The sequence below is a fragment of the Pyrus communis genome, chromosome 15, assembly GCF_963583255.1.
Source record: "Pyrus communis chromosome 15, drPyrComm1.1, whole genome shotgun sequence".
NCBI classification, from domain to species: Eukaryota; Viridiplantae; Streptophyta; class Magnoliopsida; order Rosales; family Rosaceae; genus Pyrus; species Pyrus communis.
This window is the reverse complement of record NC_084817.1, coordinates 20,161,894-20,185,223: the sequence shown is the minus strand read 5'-3', so window position 1 is coordinate 20,185,223 and position 23,330 is coordinate 20,161,894. Positions and strand designations below refer to the sequence as shown.

The 23,330-nt window shown below is 33.7% G+C and overlaps 1 protein-coding gene across 3 annotated transcripts; it reads right to left on the bottom strand.

Moving 5' to 3' along the window:
* Positions 1–1,284: 1,284 nt before the first annotated feature.
* On the bottom strand, positions 1,285–22,974 carry LOC137717340 (MADS-box protein AGL24-like). Of its 3 annotated transcripts, none has more exons than XM_068456665.1 (13): positions 22,670–22,974; positions 22,507–22,580; positions 22,270–22,397; positions 17,424–17,537; positions 17,218–17,259; positions 10,276–15,919; positions 9,768–9,970; positions 3,129–3,204; positions 2,617–2,678; positions 2,417–2,516; positions 1,805–1,846; positions 1,599–1,640; positions 1,285–1,467 (listed from the first exon to the last, which is right to left on the bottom strand). In XM_068456665.1, the coding sequence occupies exons 7-13, from the start codon at positions 9,956–9,958 to the stop codon at positions 1,285–1,287; spliced, it is 696 nt and encodes a 231-aa protein (XP_068312766.1). In that variant the 5' UTR covers positions 9,959–9,970; positions 10,276–15,919; positions 17,218–17,259; positions 17,424–17,537; positions 22,270–22,397; positions 22,507–22,580; positions 22,670–22,974. The 3 variants fall into 3 exon arrangements, with proteins under 3 accessions (XP_068312766.1, XP_068312765.1, XP_068312764.1); XM_068456664.1 differs by having other exon boundaries at positions 17,424–17,497; XM_068456663.1 differs by having other exon boundaries at positions 17,218–17,497.
* Positions 22,975–23,330: the final 356 nt, after the last annotated feature.

The window sequence follows — 23,330 nt, the reverse complement described above, 5'->3', positions numbered from 1 at the left end:
CCCTATCACGTACGTTATTGACTAATCTTGGATGATGTTGAGCAAAACAAGGCAAAATGAAACACATGTATAAACCTCGAAGGAGGTTAAAGTACCAACTTTTCAGGGCGCGGCCAAAAGATCACATAGACAACTCGGCCAACATCTCAACTAATAACCCTATCAGTTACACAATTGACTGATCTTGGATGGTGTTGAGAAAAACACATATGTAAACCTCGAGGATGTTAAGTATCGACTAAAAATGAGACTCAAGTTTCGTTTTAGGAGAGAAATGAATATTTAAACATAATTATAAAAAAAATAAAAATAAAAAACCCTCATAATTTTTAACCTGCCATCGCATAAATCCACAACACAACACAGAACTGAACAGGACAAAAAACAAAACATAGAACTGAACTAGAGATTCATAGGCCTGCATTTATATAAAGCTTTAGATACTATACAATTTATATTCGACCAATACAAATATAGTTTTACATATAACACAGTCACAACGCTCACCCCTACCCTACCAACCCCAAACCCCGCCGCCCCCCCCCCCCCCCCCCCCCCAAAAACCCAAAAGCGGGGCCCAAAAAAAAAAAAAAAAAAAAAAAAAAAACAGCCTTCTTAGACACACAAATCACTCATATCTTACAATAACTCGACTTTATTTAAAAATTATAAGGAAGTGCAACTTCCTATTTGTCTCCATTTCTTAACCAGGGAAACTAAGGTAGCCTGAAAATATCGAATACAAAAAACGATTAGCAATTTCATTTTAGATGTTGAAGAATAAAAGCATCCTAGCAATACGATTATACTAGACAAACATCATGAATTTGTGAAACAGTGAGGAGAGGAGCCAAACGGCAAAAGAAACATGAGGTACAGAAAAAAGGAAAAAACAGCAAAGCCCAGATAAGCACTTGAACTAATCACAGAAACAAAACAAAAGACCTACATCAACGTCAAAGAAGGGCGTGGCAATTCCATTGGTATCTTTGAACACAAGCTTGCCCCACGAAGGAGATAAGCTTTTATTAAAACATTCCCTAAATGGCTTTTTTTACTTAAATTAAAGAAAAGAAAATTAGAGTTTTAAAATTGGTAACGTGTAAAATTAGACCTGATCATGCTTGAGATGAACCCTCCACGAGGACAGCAAAATATCCCTTATCTACTCAGCCCCCATAGTATTTTACTAACTTTATTCTTCGTCGTAGCATCAAATAAGCACAAGCAAAAAGTCAAAAGCAAAAGACAAGCAAATAGCATATATTAGCAAGTTAAAGCGGCTCACCCCAGTTTGAGAGACAAGATGTCGGAGCAGTCATCTTCAAGAGAAAGAGGACTGTTGGAGCAGATGGTGACATTTGTAGCTGATTCAGATGTCACGCCTTCTTCTCCACCATTATTCAGGTTTTCCAACTCCTTGATCGCCGTCGGTCCGATATCTCCTCGGGCAGATAACATCACCATCTGCCATGCAAAGACAACAAAGAAAAAAGATCGCCCAGATTTAATTTTTTTTTAATTAAGAGTTATTGTTTTTTCATTAAATAAAAAAAAAATAGAAGACCAAATATAGATGGTGGTACGTAGTTGCTTACCCTCTGCTTTAGCTGGTTGTTAGCTTCTACAAGCTCATCTCCCTGCATTTATAATCAGTACAAGGAAGAGGACCACAAAGCAAAAATTCATTAATAATTTAATTAATGTTTATTTTTTTCTTTTCAGGAAATTCTTGACTATTGTAAATATATTTGTGGTTATTCCATAATAGACACAGACAACAATCATCTATTTAACCATAAACCTTTTTCGCAAGTGCCATAATCTCACTCATAATCTTTTTTTCCTGAAATAAATGGAAAATTTGGAATTAGACGGTGCTGTATGTACATATAATCCAAAACATTTCTTTCGTAAAATAACCTAATTAAAGTACCGAAAATACTTGGATCAACTCTACATTCTTTATAACCAAGAAAAAAAGGTCAAGTCTACATTCAATTTGACCGAAGTATAAATTTGAAAGATAGACATGCAAAGGATAGTCAATCGGAAACCTATTGACCTTTTGATTAAACACAGTGATTTAAAACAGTGTGTACGAGGCACAACGTGTCGATCTATTTATTTGATTAAGCTCAGTCATGGCTCACTCATGCATGGTGCAAAAAATTAGAGAAAGAAATGCACTTACTTTTATAGAATGCTATTAACAAATTTCCTATTTGAACAAAATTAAGACATTTGTCGTACTCTTTGCAAGATTATTATTGTGCAATGATCCGGAAGATTTTTATAGCTTAATTAATAAGCCTCACAATGTGCTCCTCTATCTGAGGATACCTAAATTTTAGAAGCCATGGGACACCTGAATTCACTTGTAACAGAATAAATTAGCTAGCTAGCTAGAACAGACCTTAGTTTCCATCACACGGCCATGGCTTGCTTCCACCAATTTTTCTAACTTCTGCAGTTCATCCAGGTCCAAGTCATGAAGGTCCTCACCCTTCAACTGCCTGTTGCATGCCAAACCAATTTCGGCAGACTCTCATCAAACGATCATCCAGCTAATTAACCACCATATATCTTACAAACAGATCGATAAATTATAATTACCTCAGCTTGCGGGTCTTATCCTCAAGTTCCTTACTGAGCCTGATCGTGTTTTCTTTTTCCAACTAATTAAATGGGAAATATATTTATACCGTCATTTATATAGACTAATCTGTCACATGAAAAGCTTATAAACATCAGGCCCAAAAACATCCATTGTTAAAACTCTAACTTGGAGTCATTACTCAACCCCAGTTACTTGCACATATTTAGTCTTAGAGGCCAACCCTGCTGCATGCACATATAGAAGTCTAACATGTAATAATTTTATTTATGTTAAAGTAATATACGATCGTTCAAATGCTGCAAAAAAATATTTCGAAGCTCCAAGTGCAGATCACAAAAAATGTTACATTCACTTGACACAATTAATTGTTGTACGATTAAAAATGTAAGTTTTAGAGCAAAGATGATAAAAAAAAAAATTTAATAAAATTAAAAATTAAAAATTAAAAATTAAAAAAAATTAAAAATTAAAAATTAACAAAAAAAAAACCCATATTGAACTGAATTACCTGCAGCTGATCAAGCATCGGTTGATTCGATTTTTCCCCAATATGTGATTTGTATCTTGCAATCACATCCTTGGTACTTTACAACATAAAAGGATTAAAAAAATAGTTAGCATGCTTCATTATTATTTTATAAAGGTTTAGACAGAAAAAATTAAACAAGAAAAAATTTAAAAGGCACATAAAATTAAATTAATACGTGTGACTAAGCAGTCAGCATAGATAAAAAATCAATACAAGAAAAAAAAAACACATGTTACCCAATTTCCATGCTTCTGGTTTGAAAACACTTTTCAATAAGCCCAATAAATTGGTACATGCATGCTGGATTTGGTTTTGCAAGAGATTGTTGTTTACTCTGTTCTTTTCTGGTTTAATTTTTTTTTACAAAATCAACCACTTTAAAATGCATGCAAACAGAATAACATCTAGCATAAAATACACCCCCCCCCCTCCCTCCCTTTTTTCTCTTCCCCAAAAACAAATCATGCACAGTGAAATGCCGAAGAACTAATTTACCAACCAGAAAACAAGAAATCAGAAGAACCAATTAATATAGATTTGTAGATAATTCATTCAAGATTAACCAGCCAAAACAACTATCACTTTAGAGATATCTGGTTCTGTTGCAAACCAACCGGCAAAGCTATTTTGGAGGCCTTATTGCTTGGTCTGGTTACCCAGATCAAAATGTCAAGTCGGAATTTATACATATATATGAGGTCACCAAACTGAGGAAACACAACAAAAAAGGGGCAAAACCAACGATGGGACTATCGTGTTAACTAAAAGTACGACTAAAAAGTCTAAGTCAGTTTCACATCAACTGGGGCATCATTGCAAATATCTTTAATTGTTGTATTTTCTGTCACCACTGTATTTTGGATAATACTTAAGCCAGGAGCATCCCTGCTGGATCCTTTTTGTCAGGATCTTGGAAATCCTTTAATCGCATTCGTTCATCATATATCGTATAATAACTTTTTGGTTTTGACCCAATAATATTTGAACACATGTATTATTATTTAAAAAAATAATAAGCCATGTTATTTAATTTTTCTTAAGTTTCAAAAACAATGAGTACACGACATCTTTTAATTGAGTCAAATTAAAAAGATAATATACTAGTGAGTACTTAAGCAATACCATTTGTTTGCTTAATTGGTCTTTTTTTGACCCTAAATTTGTCAATGATCAACTATATTTTTAAGAGGTTTTCGATGCAATAAAAAAATAAAAATAAAAACAAACAATTCTTGCTAACTTTTGACCATTTATTTTTCTTGACAAAGTTTTCAAGTTTCTACTTTGTAATTTTAATCTCATCCATTGCCTTACCAAAAAAAAAAAATGAGGATAAAAAGAAAGAATCACATACATCTAATCAACTCATTAAAATAACTCTACTTGCAAGTAATGACTGATTTGATGATTTACTCAGATTTACCAAGTTCATCAAGCTAGAGCCATCCAACTTTACTGGAAAAGATCTAAACATAATGCACTTTGGAGGGATCATCTTGGGGATATGAGAATTAATAGACTAACAGTTTTCCTTCTATATTTTCCAAGAGGTGAAAGATCCCTATGAGTTGTTTCCTGAATACAACCTTAGTATTATAAGTAAATGAATTATATTTCCTTGTTGCAAGATTAATCTAAGCACACTTTATTATTGGTCTAATATATCTTAACTTAGGAGTTAGGAAAGTTATTTTTTGTATCATTGATTCCACAATTGTCAAGTCTTCACTATCTGTTGATGCAAGACTGTCGAGGCACACATTTTGTTTGAAACAGTGTATTTTTAATTAAAAATTATTATTATTATCATTATTATTATATTATTTTACTAGCTATTACTATTTTATTATGATTATTCTTATTATTCAAGGGAGCTTAAAAACTTGAGGTTATGGAGGAAAATATAATAGTTATGGTTGTGGATATACTTCTTGCAGCTAGGAGAAGTCCTCCTCCACGCCTACAGTTGACGTAATAGGAAATGCTTGCTGCACCAATATCCCCTTAGTAGACGTCTAAGATATAGAGGTTGAGCCAGTGTCTATATCTGGTGAGTAAAAAGAGGCGCTAAAAAGAAAGTATTTATGGTGAGGAAAAAGGCATCGAAAACTACTTGTTTTCAATGAGTATTTGAATCTTCTTATATTTTATAAATGAAAGAATACATACTTTATTTTCAATGCGTAAAAGAGCATCAGATAGTATATCTTTTGTCATATCTCATTTTCAATGCCTAAAAGAACGCCAAAAAGTATCACTTTCTCTTCCCATCATGGAAAAGCTATAAATAATGGATTTGGACTTCCATGCTCCAAAAGTAGCTTTTTGTTCTTTCTTAATTAACAAAAGCATTTCCAATTCGTTCCTTTGTTGGTTTAGATAATGTTTATAGACGTGTGTTTTTGAAAGGCCAACATGGTTCGCCTTAGATGGGCGATATCCACTTCGTGTTGTGTTTAGTTATTTGACAAGTGTATACCACTTGGAAATCTCTTAGGCTTAGGAGACTTTTTACAAGAAGAATGGGAGAGGTGAGAGAAGTGGAGATTGATTAATGAAGAGGTGAGAGAAGTGGAGATTGGTTCGAGAGGAAGTAAGCCTAACCTACAGTTTGGAGGTGGCTGGCTGCTTTATATATCCATGGGAAACCCTCAGCCGGTTGACATGTGGCTCAATCCAGGTGATGGATAGTGAAAACCACTGTTCTAAAAGAGAAATTTTTAGTTGTGATGGGAACACGAATGATCTATCACGTGTTTTTATGCAAGTAGTGGAAAATTTTAAATTTTAAGTTATTAACCTTTTAACACACATAACCCACCATTTACATAGAGACACGTGGTGTGCCACCTCATGTGACAGTCACATTGAAAAATCTCTCATTCTAAAAGTCCCCACCAAGCGCCGAGGCGACTCTAAGAGGCTGGTCACCACCCCGATTAATGCTTAGATGGTTGAAAATTAAGAAAGCACCTAGGCACCTACTGACACCCACAAAAGCACCATAAATGATTAATCGATTGGAAGTTCACTGACTGAGTGAATTCCAACCCCTAGAAGCCCAAAGGAAAACAGGCCCAAGGAAGAGAAACCAAGTGAAGAAAGGAAGACAAAGACCCAAAGGAAGGAAGACCAAGGCCCAACAAAAGCAAGAAGGACGATCCCGAGTGCTACAGACTATCGGTCGGCGATCTAGTCCTGCCGGCAACAAAGCCGAGCGCTTCCTCATAAAAGTAGTTTTCGATCACTGATGGCAAGTTGACATCCTGACAACTTTATAGCACAAAGTCCAAGGGTCGGACCTACTCGGTCATCAACTCCAAGCCACGGGGATGGCTATTGACAAAAGAGAAAGCCTATGAAAGGACATAAAGGCTTATAGGTCAAGCACAAGTGTAAGGTCCTCACAAACCCCAGTGCCGAGCAGGTGCTTGGTATGCGTTGTCCCTAGAAAACATGCAAATGGACCTGAACGGATGTCACATCCCCACCACGTGTTGACTAAAGGACGGATGGACAACTAGTAGGTCATGTCTACATATTCAGTGCATTAAATGTGAAGCGGTGAAAGACTCAAACCCAAAGACTTAAGGCTCATTAAGGGTCTATATAAGAGAGATGAATGCCATTGAGAACAGGTAGAACAAAAAGAGAGAAAAAAAAGACTACTAGATTACTTCGAGCCTATTTGTAACCTTGTCTGAGCACCCCAATAGACGTAGTCCAGTTTATAGAGGTGAACCATTTAAATCTTCTTGTTTAGTTCTTATCATTTTAACCTTAAGCCCACTAAATGTCAACCATACTGATCTTTGTTAAACTCTCCAAATTTGAGCGTTAACATTCACTATTAATCTCTCATCAATTGGGAGTTGTATCGAGTGGAAGGGAAAAAAAGGAGGTCGATAGCCATGGAAACTAATGGTAAACAAGTGGGAATGGAGTCGTGGAGGTGGAGAGCTGCAATTGATATTTGTGGGAAACGGAGGCCGGTCACTAGGTATTTTCTTTTTCAAGTATTTAATTTATTTTTAATTCTTAAAATAAAATATAAAGTCCAACTGCGAATAAAGTGGTTCGCATGTCAAATTTTGAATAGGAGTATCACAAATGACATGGTAGTATCATCTCCGGATCCTCAAATTATGTCTGTTCATCGTATATCATGCGATTAGTTTTCATCAAATACTATTCATCTTTAATTTAAAATAATTTATAACCGCACGATGTACAATGAACGGACATCATTTGAAGATCTTCAGAATCCTCACAAAGAGAATCCAGAGAAGATCCTCATTCGTAGTACAGTACTACTTAATAATTTCTTCAATACCAGACCATATCTAATCGACATCTGGCATCTCAAAAGGTGATGGGGTGTAAGGGCTTTATGGTTAGGAAAACAAAAGCTTTGACCTTTCGTTGCAGGACTAATCAACAACGAGAGCAACTCGGCTCAGGTCTCTCGGGGGCGACCCAACTTAGTCGAGCTGACATGATGATCAGCTTCTCACTTCCTATGGCCTGTCCAATTCCAAACAGAGGGAACGAGGTCAACTCACCTTGGTTATCAGGTGGGGATGACCACAACTTAGTCAAGTTGACATGGACGATATCACTCTTCCGGTTGTTCGTCATAGTCAAACAAGGCAATGAGGTCAACTCGAACTGCCGATGGTATGCATTCTTTGGTCGCATAGAAGGGCCCCTCTATATGTGGGAGTACGTCGGCCCTAATACGCGACGATTCCTTATTGATGTATTCGGCTTGGAGAGAGTATAGGTAAAGAATAAATAGTAAAAGTAGAAAGATCTAGATGACAAAGCGCTAATTCACTCTCTACCAACAAGATGTATTGGCCTCTTAGAATCTAGCTTCAGAAGAATTTTCATCAACACAATAGATGAGTTAAAAGACACCAGCATACAATAAGGGCATTTTTTATATACACGTTGATTTCAAATGACAAATTGATATACTAAATCTTATATCTCAGGTTAAAACGATCACTTGAGAAGTGGTGTTTAGTCTTATATTTCAGTTTTATTAATAAAAATGACATCATCGCTTACTATGTGGAGCGACATTTTTTTTCCCTAACATAAACAAAGAACAACTTTATCTAAATTCTTATTCCACAATCACATTTCTACATATCAATCTCTCCCTTCCTCTCATGCACATTATTTAAGTAGGTTTTAATCTTTGCAACTACTCAAGTTCGTTCATTATTTCATGAATGCATATGAAAAAACAGGTTATATATGGCCATAGCTGAACCACTCATTGCCCTACTTGACGCATGCATACATATTCCTTCTCAAAGGATCTTCAAGGCTTCTATGATGAATTCCCAAGTTTTCATCATATCACTTTACTCCTAGTAAGAAAAATCCAAAGCATATATAATTGAATGTTTGTATTTTAAGTCCTTACAAATTATCCGTATTCATTATTTACAGGCATTTTACTTTAGGAGGGGAGAATGAAGGACTACTTTTGGAACATAACACAACATCATGTGTTGAAGTTGGCATGGATATAGATATGCATACATATACATATTGATATGTATATAGTATGTAGAGAGTGATACACTCTTTTACTAGATAAGAGTATTTTATCTATCATTTTATGTTGTATTATTTATTTAAAATTGATTATCTAAATTTCAGTAACAATGATGGTCTAATCTAAGAAAATAATATATTGCCTGTCTAAAAAGGAAAACGGTGTACACACATTTAAAAGGATATATATATTTTTCATTTCATAAACCCCAACTAATTTTGTATATTATTATCCGATCATCAACCGTCACATGTGGCAAAAAAATATGGTCTAAAATAATACTTTTCCTAGCATTTTGTAACCATTAAACTGCACAATCGTAATAAGATTACATAATTAACTAAACAAGTGGCTCTTATATATACAAAGTTCTGCATGGCAGACACGATTGCATGTAGCATAAGCAAAGAGATCAGCATCACCAAGTAACGTACAAATAATCCCCACAACTTCAAAGATTGAAAACATGTAAAACTAATAAAATGTTTCTCAAACTTGGACAACTTGATGTCTCAATCAAAAGTATACCTCACTTTCTTGAACTGGATATTCTAGATATATAGGTATATCCTCGTACGTACCAGTTAAAACTCTCACTCTCTCTGTGAAAGATTTTGGATTTTCTAACCCTTCTTCTGTGACTTATCAAGCTGACACCATAAATTATGTGTCTTTGTTTACATGCGTGGTTTATCTATCAAGCTAGTTAGCACTCTCCTCTTTTTATATATAAAGTGTTATTCGCACATTCATTCTTATTTTTCACACTTTTATTAATTTTTTATCATTGATCTTTCTTCAATTCGTTCGAACTAAAAGCCGAAAATTGAGAGAGTGTTGAGAGATAAAAATAAGTGTGGATATCACTACAATATATATAGTCGACGAATCCGTGACACATTTTTCTCCCCAATTGTTTGACCCTGGTGAATCTCTCCCTCTCAGATAGAAGTCAAGTCATGTACTTGGTTATATTCGTTCAAGCTAGGAAAATTACAAACGAATTTAGAAGGCGGTGGGATGTTGTACAGTAGTATTATCGGTACCTGGAGCTTGAGAAATCAAAGAGCTTGCCAGTTTGAGAAAAGATGATAACAGCAACTTCAGATTCACACAGAATCGACAGCTCTTCAGCTTTCTTGAAAATCCCTCTTCTCCTCTTTGAGAAGGTCACCTGCCTTGCCGGCAAGTAGTCGATCCTCCTGATCTTGATCTTCTCTTTCCTTATTTTCACCATTTCTTCCTACCCCTTCAAAAACAATTAATTCAAATAAATAAAAATAAACCAACCATGCACTTTTCACATATATAACTGTTCACAAACTCAAAAACTACCGTATATTTTCTGGGTATTTTTATAAGTTTAAAGATATTGACCTCAAACCCTAGCATCTCAGATCTAAATAAGAAAATCAAAACCCAGAAAAACCCACCAACCACAAACAACTGCCCAACAAGCCTAAAGTATTTTGTATTTACCACCAATAGAAGAGAAGAAGTAAAAAAAAACCATACATAAATTATTTACTGGGTTTTCCGTTGTTATTTGTTTACCTTCGTCGGGGAGTTTCAGGTCTGAAGTTTTGGGAAATTTGCAGAGCAGTGAAAGGAAACCAAAGATATTTTGGAAAGAGAAGAACAGAGAGGAGAGAGAGAGTTCGGGTGCTGCCGGTTGTTCTAGAAAGGATAGGTTGGTGAATTAAATTTCCTATTTATAGAAAAATAAGATATATCTCGCTTTAATATCAACTGTTTGTTTCTCTTTCCTATTTTTGGATATTTAAGGTAAGAAACGTGGAACGCAAATCAGTTGGCGTGATGAGTGATGAATGCGATCACCACCGTTCATCATATATGCGGAATGGACGACAGTAAAAATATGGAATCTCTTAGATTTGTTCATATCTAACTGAGTGGGGATTCTCGGTTTATTTCTTTTTAGGTGTCGTCACATCCACTTCGTCTCTCTCACTTCTTTATCCTAAAGAGCAGCGGTAGCAGCAATCGCTGCAACACCTGCCATCCACCATCGGCCAAACCCTCTTCCACCGTTGCCATCCCGGCCGGCCCTCTCGACTTCCCTGCAGTGCAATCTCTTCATATCTTTTATTTATTCATTTATTTATAATAAATAAATAAATTATGGTCGGTACTTCTATTCCTCCCTTCCTCTTCTCTCTGCAATCTCTTCATGTGACTGAATGTTGATTTTGTTTAGGCGTTGGTTTGTTTTAAGGATAATTATTAAGTACTTGTTAGTGAGTATTTTATGTATTCATTTTCTGATATGTTTCGATAAAAAAAATATTAAGTGTCCTTTACATTTTAAAACTTCAGAAAAATTAATAAAACGTTCATTACTTTTTTAAAAACAATAAAATATGTGTCAATTTATCATTGGACAAAATTAAAGTTGAGTGATGTTATGTTTTATCAGAACGACACGTGTCAATTCCAGGCTGTGAATGTAATGCGTCCAACTTTGTTTGAAGGAATTACATAAATGGTTGTTCTAGAGCAAGCAATGTCCTAACCCACAAGGTCACACTCCCCCAGAAATGTCTTCCAATAACTCGACTTTATTTACTAAATTAATAACGGTGATCGTCACGTATCTGCCGGATCATTGCACAATAATACGCATTAAGCCTCGGAATCTATGTGCTCCTTTATCCGAGGGATAGCAGAATAAATTCGCATGGCCAAGTCTTTGCTTCCACCAAAATCTCACAAGTCGATCAATTATAATTACCTGATCAACTTGCTGTGTTATCCTCGAGTTCCTTACTCGGCCTGATCTCGTTTTCTTTCTCCAACTAATTAATCTAATCAGTCACATGAAAACTTAGCACTTCAATGGAAGTTGAACTGTAAGTTGGAGTCATTACTCAACAAGTACTTGCACATTTTAACCCAAGAGGGCAACCCTGTTGCTGCATGCATATTTTTACATAAAACACTACGAGTGAGGATCCTCCAATCACATCCGTTCATCGTACATTATGCGGTTAATTTTCATCAAGTACTGTTTATATTCAATTTTAAATAAAAGAATTTACAATAATTTCTAACCGCACAATGCACGATAAGATAATGTAATTTGAGGATCCCCATAATCCTCACAAAGAAAATCATCCTCACTCAAACTTTACTCTAATTCTGAATAAAATATTATTTTTCAATTAATGCCTTACGTAAGATTAAAACTTGACTTTAGTCCTTTGACCACATGCCATGTCAATTATATGCATGGACTTAAATTGGAATTTTTTTTTTTTTAGTCAAGATCAAATTTGGAGAGTAAATTTGCAAATTAAATGATATATCAACAGTAAAAATAAGCACATTTATCAATGTATAAATAATAAACCAATTATCAACTTCCATGTCCATTAACTTTTAAAACTTTATTTACAAATTTAATCACCCTAGCATTACCTTTTTTTTTTTTTTTTCTTCTAACTTTGCTGAACTTTTATTCTTTTTTCCATGGGGGAAGGAAACGTTTACTGTGAATCCTCAATTCGTGGATTTTTCATTCATTTTTATACATATAAGTGTTCAAGTTAAATACTTTAATAATTATTCTCACAATATTCAAATTTGGAATAAACGCCTTTCATGTCTGTCATTAGTGTTTTTTTTTTTTTTTTTTTTTTTGTACTTTTTTCTTTTACAACTAGGTTTATTCATTTTTTGGTGTATTAAAAAAATTAGTAAGTAATATTTTCAATAAAAGCACTCCAAATTACAAGGCTCGAATCAGAACGGTTGTGTTGAAAACCCTCTGATATAAACTCAATGAGACTCTAAAGTTTAGTGCACTCTATGTATATTATGTAAACAATGAAAAGTTGTTTAGTGACTACAAGGGACTTCCCTATTTATAGAAGATGAGATGTTTCTTTGGAAAGCATTTGATTATTCATAGAGTCAAAAGTTGTAACTATTCATTTGAATTCATATTAGGATAGAAACATAATTTCACATAATACACCACTTCTAGTTTCCATTCAATTAATAAACTTAATATTATAATAATAACAATAGTAATAATAATAATATTATTATTATTATCATTATTATTATTATTTTCTACCATCCCCCACATTAATAGAAATTGACACAACACTATGCAGCACTAGGGATGGATTCAGTAGGAAAAGTATTGCATCGGGATAGTAGTTTTTAGCCTAGAACCTTCCGTTGTGAATAACTATCAAATTTACTTAGCTAATCAGTAAATGCGATGTCTTGAACAACTCTGCCATTTGTGCAAACCAAGACAATAATAATCACACAATACCCTTCCAAACACCCTCAAGGTTGCTCTATTGTGTTATTTCGTCCATGAAAAAAATCCTAGTTTATCATGAGTGCTCTAGAGAATTAAGTTCTTTTCAGCCCCATTTCTCACTCAAGATAGGTGACTTCTCATTAATAGTATCATGCAATACCCTACTTGGACTTCTAAGTCTTCCAAGCTATAAGAATCATTGAAAGCATAAAGTTTAACCTAATCTCGATGGCATCATTGCGAGACTGGTTGCAAGAGTATATATATATAGTGCTACTCTAAGTTGTCATAATTTACTTGTCCCTTTTGAACCTATATTGGGATCTCTAGTAAATTAGGTTGGGTTTCCACTATGACTACTCTAATTAAGAGCTTTTAACCCATTCCCTCAATGATACAACTTGCTCTCTAGTCCACATTTTAGTAATTGGTACCATTTGGTTGACTTCTCGTACTATATGCCCATCACAAAACTCATTCATGTGTGGAAATAAATTTTGTTTGAGAGTTGTTGTTTTCTAAGGTTAAGGCCTTCAAACATGTATTGGGACTCAATTACACAGTAATTTGCTAACACTTGGGTAACTCCCCCACATTTGAAGTATTTATTGGAAAGTCTCTTTCATTACCTTAAACAGTACTCATTACAAATTTAACATTTAATCTAACAAAATGTATCGCTTAACCAAAAAAAAGTATATATCAACTCATAAAGATAGCTAGTTACCCCACAATCCCCTTCCACTATGGTTGCCTTGAAACCATCAATAGTTCACTATCATACTTTTAGAAGTAAGAAGATGTGACAGATAGGTTCTCTATCTTCACTTGTGCCTAGTCTTTTAGCCTACCTTCATGGTTCTTAGCACTTTTAACTTTATAAGTCTCATGGGTACGCCTGCTTTAGATTGCTTAATTCTTTCAACGTAGGCATTGACTAAGAACTCATCTAAAGTGAGTTCAAATCTTTATTTGACTAAGAACTGCACCTATTTATGTTGCCACAACTAGAAGTCCATTCATTGACTTTCCCATAGCTAACATATATATACAACGACAAGACACTCTATTGTCATATTTCTGATTGCCTTGTCTGTTACATCAGAACAACTATATGCATGAAGCACCTCTTCAAGCATTTGTGGAAGTCTTTGCTATTTATGCAACAAACATCATATTGATGACTTTTCACCTTGATATACGTGCATCTACTAAAATAACAAAGCCTAATGATGCCACTGTTGATCTAGAGTAACATACATCCAAAACAAAACGACTTAATTTTCATTCCAAAACAAAATGGCCGTTCGTAAGGAATGCATCATTGCATTATTGAATTGCCCTACTCGCCCTAGTGGATGTTCACAGAACCCTGAAACAACAGAGTTCTTCCCGAACAACACCATCTCTGTAACCGAATAGTTACAGCCTGGAAAAGGACCGAACGATCCATACAAAGTGATCCTGCCTTTCTATATGAATGATTTGATCAAACTTTCAACCAAAAGTTAAAACCTTGACAGTTTATTAAGTTCCAAAACATGCAAAAACAAAATGATCCATTGCCCAAATGAATGAGTTATGATGAAACCCTCTGAATCAGTTTTTTGAACAAATATTCATCGGTTCAAAACTATTGTAAGACATACGTATATTGCACACTATGCAAACTCATCAAATGTATGCAAAGTGGCATTCATGTAACTAAACAGTGTAACTTTTCAATCAAAGCAAATGGCAATTCATTCATCTACTAAATGAATACATACACACACACACACACACACACACACACACACACTCACACACACACAACTGATTGTCATAAAGAAACAAAACTTAGTTTCTTAAATTAAGAAGTTTTTGAATCACGTATAGCAAATAAACCAAAAACCAATAAGTTTGTCTTAAAATTGTTGGAAAGTTAGGGTCTAATTGCTATATTAATCACATATAAAATTCATAAAGTAATATGCAAGTAAATAAACAATTTAAATCATGCACATGGTCAACTAAAGTTTAATGAACACAACATAATAGATTAGAAAAACCTAAAAACCGGTTGAGGCAAATATTTGACATTTTAAGATAAGTTAACACTCTACTACGATGCTCATGGTTAATCGGCGTTCATCTAACATGATACAACAACCACATCTTTGTAATACCAACATTCCAAATCACAAGGCTCCAATAAACCGTGATTGTGTTGAAAATTCTCTCATATGAACTCAATGAGACTCTAATATTTAGTGTACTCTATGTATAATTATATAAACAATGAAGAGTTATTTAGTGATCATAGGGGTTCCCCTATATATAATAATTGAGATGTCTCTTTAAAAAGTATGTGACTATTTATAACGAGTTAAAAGTTGCAACTATTAATTTGAATTTTATTAAGACCTTCCCTAAATGTTCTTAAAAGAAAAGAAAATTGAAGTTTTTAAAATTGGTATTGTGTGAAATTCGACCTTATCATGTTGAAATGAATCAGCTTGAGAGAACAACCACCGCCCAATGATAAGCAAGCGGAGGGTAAGCAAACCCTCCGCACGAGGACAGCAAAATATCTCTTATTTACACAGTTCCGAGTATTTTACTAACTTTATTCTTTGCAATCACACCATCAAATAAGCAAAAAGCAAAAAGCAAAAGCAAAAAAGCAAAAGCAAAAGCAAAAATTCAAAAGCAAATAGCATATATATTAGCGAGTTAAGTGCCTCACCCCAGTTTGAGAAAAAAGAAGTCGTAGCAGTCATTTTCAAGAGAGAACACGGCTGGAGCAGGTGGTCACATTTGCGGCTGATTCAGATGTCACGCCTTCTTCTCCAACATTCGGGTTTTCCTACTCCACGATCGCCGCAGGTCTGATATCTCGTCCGGCGATAGCATCACCATCTGCCATGCAAAAAACAAAAAAGAAAAAAATCGTCCAGATTTAATTTTTTAATTAAGAGTGACTTTTTTTCATTAAATAAAAGACTTTGGGTGCAGTCTTAGTCACTAATACTCATTGATTAAAATCTTAGTGGTTTTCAATTTTTGATCAAAATCCTTTAACTTTGTACACCTCAACATATTAATATATTTTCATGTCAACAATAAAACTTGAGATTTTATGGTATTTAAAACCTCACATCTAATGAGCTATAGAAAAAAAGGGCCAACAAAATATATGGAATTTTTTTCAAAATTTTGATTGAATAAAAAATCAATATAACAATATAATTCCTTTTGAAAATGTATATTAATAGATGTTAAGTACATGTTCGCATATATATATGTATCAATCAATTGGAAACAGTGTTAAAAAAGTGCCAAAAGAATGTATCCAACATTGTTATGAATTTGGCCAAAAGAAAACATTGTTATGAATGATAAAATGGTTGTCACATGTCAAAAGAATGTACCCGTACATTCGCCATATATAAATATCTATGGGGTACAATTCCAACATTGTTGCAAAAGTAAAATGTTTAAATATGTAACCCATAAAAATGTTTTAAAAAAATGTACCCATATAATTACATGAGTACAGTGGTGCACGTAATTATAAATTTAAAAAATATGGGTTCATTTTATACAAAAAATGGGGAAGTTTATATTAAAAAAATGGGTACATTTTATATAAACAACAATGGACACATTTTAGATTAAAAAAATAAATAGATTTATATTAAAAAATTGGTAAATTTTACATATAACAAGTGGTACATTTTTAAAGATACATGGGTACATTATAAATAAATTATAGGTACAAATAAAATGGGAAAAAAAAATCATGAGTACAAATAAAAAATTTTAAAAATATGGGAACAAAAAAATTAATATATGATTACAATTTAAAACTATTACAAATTAAAAAAACAGGGTTGCAAATCAAAAATGGGTACAAATTAAAAATAGAAATATATGATACAAAGTTTAGTCATAAATATAAATATACCAAATGTAATGTTTCTAACACTACATGAATATATTTAGTAATAAAATTTAATTATCTTGACATGTAAATATTTTATTATTGAAATAATGACATTCATTAAAACCTAAGGAACTTGATCAAAAGTTGAAAAGGAATAAAGTTTTAATCAATGGAGTAGGAATAAAAAAAAGGATGGTAACCTAATTTCTCCTAAAAAAAGGAAAAAAAAAAAAAAAAAAAAAAAGAAATATAGATGGTAGTAGTTGCTTACCCTCTGTCTCAGTTGCTTGTTAACTTCTATAAGCCCAGCTCCCTGCATGTATAATCAGTGAATGGAAGAGGACAACAAAGCAAAAATTCATTAATAATTTATTTTATGTTTATTATTTTCTTTTCGGGAAATTATTGACTATTGTATGTATTTGTGATCATTCCATATATAGACACATACAACAATCATCTATTTAAACCACAAACCTTTTTAGCAAGTGCCACAATCTCACTCATAATCCTTTCTTCTTGAAAAAATGGAAATTTGGAATTAGATTTTGCTGTATAGACATATGAACCAAAATGTCTTCCGCAAATGACCTAATTAAAGTACGGAAAATACTTGGATCAAGTCTACAATCTTTACAACCACAAAGAAAAGGTCAAGTCTACATTCAAATTGATCAAAGGCTTAAGGTGTCGATCTGTTTATTTGATTAAGCTCGGTCATAGTTCACGCATGTATAGTGAAAAAAATATCAAAGAAAGAAATGCAGCATTACTATTATGAAGTGCTAATAAAAATTTCGTATATGAACAGAATTAATACATTTGTCTTATCCTTTGCAAGAATGATATTTAAACAATGACTAATTAAACAACAAATCGTCCGGATCATTGCACAATAATACGTATTGCCTCACAATGTGCTCCTCTATCCTAAAGGATTCCTAGTTTTTTCTTTCACTTTTGATTTTTACAGTTAGGTTATTCATTTTCCATTTAGGTACTATGATTTAATTCTAGAGTTAAACCTTTTGGCCTGGTTTTGATTTCTAGGCTTCGGGAGCAACTAGATGAAGAGCTGAACTTCCCACAATAAGAAGAAAAGCCTAAGGCGGTAGACCAAATGCAACTTAGAAAAGGGAACAAGTTCTAGTCATTTATGCGGCTTATCAATGGATGATGGAAAAACCAGCTATCCTAAATTATACAGTTGGGATGAAACCAATTTTTATAACTCCAGGGAGGTTATTACTTAGTAGAGTTGTAATTAAAAAGTTTATTTATTGACTTATTATGAATGTTGTATTTCCTAAATAGAATTCTTTGGGTGCCAAGTATTTTATTTCTTGCATATTTTTGTACTCATTGACAATTATAATGATGTGGAGACATGTTTCCTTAAGATAGGACCAAGAAAAATTATAACTTATTATAATATGGAGTTTATTTCAATACCTATTTGAAATATTATTTATTAACTTATTTATCCTTAATGAATGTTGTATTTCCTAAATAGGATTTCTTGGTCGCCAAGTATTTTATTTCTTGTATTTTTTGCACTCATTGATAATTATAATTATGTGAAGGCGTGTTTCCTTAAAATAAGACCAAGAAATTATAATTTATTACAATGTGAAGTTTATTCGAATACATAACTGGTCCCAAGTTGGGATTGGAATTTTTTATGACTTTAAGGAAGTTATTTTATTATGGAGTATTACTATAAAGAGGTTTTACTGTATTTTTTTTCTTTATGTGGTATATGACACGAGAAATTTTAAATCCTTATGATCATTAAAAAAATTTAATATGTCACTTAATTTTTTATTTACTATTATAAATTTATCCATCCAAAATTAACAATAACAAAAAAAGAGATGTAAAAATCATAATTTTTTTAATTTATAATTGTAACAAATAAGCTAACGTTGACACATTATTTGGTTTGCAAAATTTGGTTTAAAAATTTAGCCACCCTAACATATCCATTAGAATAAAGTACCCCAAAAACAAAAGGACAAAAACATACACAGTGAAATGCAGATACCTAATTTACCAACAAGAAAACAAAACTAGAACCAAGTAATCCAGATTTGGAGATAATTCATCAAGATTAACCAGCCACAACAGTCTCGCTTTGGATATATTTGGTTCTGTTGCAAACCAACTAGCCAAAAAGCCCAAAACATTAGGGCAAAGCTTTCTGGAGGCCTATTGCTTGGTCTGGTTACCCAGATCAAAATGTCAAGCTGGAATATTGTACATGAGATCTTCAACTAGGATGAGAAATGCTAAGATGACTCTTTAAAAAGTGGAACTCTCTTAGATTCTCTGATACCTCATGTTTTTCATACAATGTTTTATAATGTTAGCACGAAAATTAACGTTAAACTGTGAGATGCCAGATAATCCATGAATAATTTCACTTTCCCCCTTGACATTTCTCACTGAGGATACACAACAACATAAAGGCAAAACCAACGTTGGGACTATCAAGTTAACCAAAAAAGTGGGTTTGGATCCCATCCGGATCCAGGTTGTGAGAATTCTAAAGATCCTTACATCCTAGCCGTTTATCGTACATCATGCGATCAGAAATCATTTTGAATATATTTATTTAAAATTAAACACAAATAATACCTAACAAAAACTGATCATACGATTTACGATGAACGGCCTTAATGTGAGAGAAAATCCGAATAGGATCGTCAACCCGAAAAAGTGGAATAAAATGTTTAAGTCAGTGCTCACATCAACTCGGCATCATTGCAAATATGCTTTTAATTGTTATATTCCCTATGGCCACTTTTTGGTGGGTGCATTGATAACCAATCCTAAAGTTGTCAATGCTTTTGCTACCATAGTTAGCAAAATCCGAATACAATACGTACATATTTCTTAAAGGCAATTGTTATTAGCATTTCAAAAATCTCATTCTACACTCTAAACTTTTTATATTTGAAAAGAAAAATACACTTGTGAAGAGTATAGAAAGAAAAATACACTTATACGAGTATAGAATGAGATTTTTGGAGTGTCAATAACATTTCCCTTCTTAAAAATACTATTATTATCCATACACGACTTAATTAGTCATTAAATCACATGAATTTTTAAAGGGAAGTGTTATTGGCACTCCAAAAATCTTATTTTACACTCTTCACACATGTATTTTTCTTCCCAAATATGGAAAATTTGAAGTGTGAAATGAGATTTTTGGAGTGCTAATAACAATTCCCTTTTTTAAAACTCCCAAGATACAATACACGCACGTACATATTTTAACATTTAATGCACATTACCTGCATATATAATTAATAATATATAAAATTTACATTTTCTTGTACTAAGAACAATTATATTTTCTATATATATACGGAATACTTAATATTAAAAACAATTAAATTTTAAAATTAAAAAAAAGGGCCAAGTTTTCAAAATATTATTCTATGCTCGAAATTTGATAAGAAAAGATTAACGAACAATATTGCTAAACGGCCTAAACAACCTTGCAAAGGTTGACTTCACCATTCTAAGTAGATCCACAATTTGACATCAGCACTTGAAAACGTTGAACAATGTTAAGAACCTACACCTGTTGCAGACAATTTTCCATTAGTTAATGACACCACATTTGCTCAACTCCCCTCAAAACTAGTGTTAATGGACTATACATTATAGCATATCTCTATTAATTAAGGGGTGTGATATCCACACATCCCATTTTACTTCTCACACACCTTTTTAATTTTCGGCCGTCGGATCGGATGAATTAAAGAAGATCAATGGACATAAATTATCAAAGGATGTGTGAGAAGTAAAATGGGATGTGTGGATAACACACCCTTAATTAATAAAACCCTCTTTGTCAACCAAAAGAGGATGAAAATACTACTTAGTCTTCTATCCCACAAAAAAAATGATGGACAAAAATGTAATTTCACAGGTCCAAATTTTACTTTTTTTTATTGAACCTCACCTATATGTGATGTTAAAATACCTCAGATATTAAAAAAAAAATTAAAAAATTTAAAAAAAAAAAACCATAAACAAAAACCTCTCACTCCCCCCACGTTCTCTCTCTCCCTCTCTCCTTCTCATTTTCTAAAAAAATGTGTTCATACACACAAAGTGTGTAGGCAAATGCTAGTATAACTTATGACACACCCCAACCCAGATATTCAAATGAAAACCTAGATCATATCATGTTGGCCGACACTTGTAAGGTGACACAAGCCAAAACAAGCACAAATGATGTGAAACTATAAATTCAAGGTGGGGCATTACTAAAAATTGGCATATTTTGCCGTAAAAAGTGATTAAAACCAACCTGCATAAAGTTCACAATTGTTTAACAACAGAACATCCTGAATGGCCACACCTAATGGGTCGGAGACCCTCCACTACAAGCATGTTCATAGTTCAATTCATAAGTAGTACTAATGTGCATGTGGAAGCCAAAATTCTCAAAAGCAAGTCTAGATGTTCTATCCATGCGCAGATGGATTTACTACTAGGTCCTACAACAAGGATAAGTCTCTCTACATTTTCGGGAGTATGGCATAACTGCCCGCTAATCCTCGACATGGATACAATCACCTCTACTAGGTCCTAAAGGGGGCGCAAAACAAGAAGAGTGTGAGTGGACAAAAGGAAAGTTTTCAAAAAATTTCTCTTTTTTAACATACTAACCCCCTTGCTGAAAATCCGTAGTGTAAAATCCATACTACATATAGATACATAGATAAATCTCAAAACTGTATAAATAACCATGGATTTCAAATCACAATAAGTCCCCCAAAGGCAAAGCAAACACATATGCCTATGTCGCAACTCGAACCCATTTATATGTACTTAGCCAGGACTCTAACTCAAAACGCTGGGAATTGAACCCAAGAAATGAGTTGCGACTCGAACCCAAAATAAGAACGGAGTTGGGACTCTAACCCGACCCTGAGACTTTAACCCATAATGAATGTCATGGCAATAATTTACTCTACTGCCGCAGAAAAGGGTACCATGACATGAGTGCAAGCATACCAAGTGGTGTCGAAGATCATCAATTCAATGAGTTAGAAGATGCATGATCATGCCTATTAGTGAAACCATTATCTCATAACACCAATATCACACCAAATGAATGTCAATAATAACATCAAATCTCCACAATAGTTTGCAAAACTAAACCATAATTCTCAAGTATCAAGTATCAACAATAATCGACAGTAAACCGCACGATCACAAGTAAGTCAAAATCATTAGAAATCATTTGTAAGTATATGGATGTACAAGCAAACCATTTTATGAAAAAACAAAGTCCACTCACAGTTACCGCCGCTTGCTCAATATCGAGGAGCCTTGCCCTTCGTCGATCTGGAAGAGCTCAAGAAATACGAACACGAACATATCCGAAGTAATCGAACTTGGTTCACCGTAAGAGAATTTCAACACATGCTACATATACGTTGGCATATAATTTCGGATTAATCACTCAATTAACAAAAACCCCAAGCTAAGAGAACCAATTCTTTAAGGGCTTGTGCCAAAGAGAATAGGAACTTACCCAAGGTCTCAATCATGTCTCCAATTACTCCATTTAGCTCATCCAAGCTCAAGATCAACTCAACCACCACGAATCTTCAACAAGAACCCCGGAAACTCGAGTTAGACACATGAATCTCAAACTTGTTCGAAAATGAAACTTGGAATTAGGAAGATCTACTTACATATTCTGAAAGCCCGTGAAGAGAGGAGTGTTTTTAGCTCTCGGGCGATATTGGCCGGAATCGGCGAAAAACCGTCGGAAAACGTCCAAACTTCCCGGTTTCGATATCTGTGAGTGTGTATGCTTGGTTCAACGTGCGTGTATGGTGTCAAATCTAAGAGGGCTTCGGGACGAATCCAAAGCCTCTGACCTTACACGATTTCGTTGCCTTATGAGAATGTTATGGTCAATTGAAATTTTGAAATGTAGAAGAGCGCAGAAGGAGTGAGGAGGAAGAGAAGCAGCAGGACAGCGGCTTCATTTTGGTTTTTCTTCTCTTAATCTTAAAACAAGCCCATCCTCCTCGTTAATACTCCGTCTGCAACCACCACGTGTTTGTCACCATGAGTGTAATAAAAATATACTAAAACAAGGAATCAGATTCTCTTAGGATCCGAATAATTTGACCTTAATGATTAAATAATTTTGGACCGTTAAAATTTAAAACAACGATTATAAACAGATAATCTTTTAAAAATTATAATAATTGTAACCGTTAAATTAAATTTCGACAATCCAGATTAAATAACCCTTGAACTTAGTTTATTAGGATCTGGTTCCCTTTGAAAATGCCTCAAAGGTCAATAAGAGCCAGCTTTCGCCCTTTAAAAATGTTTTGATCA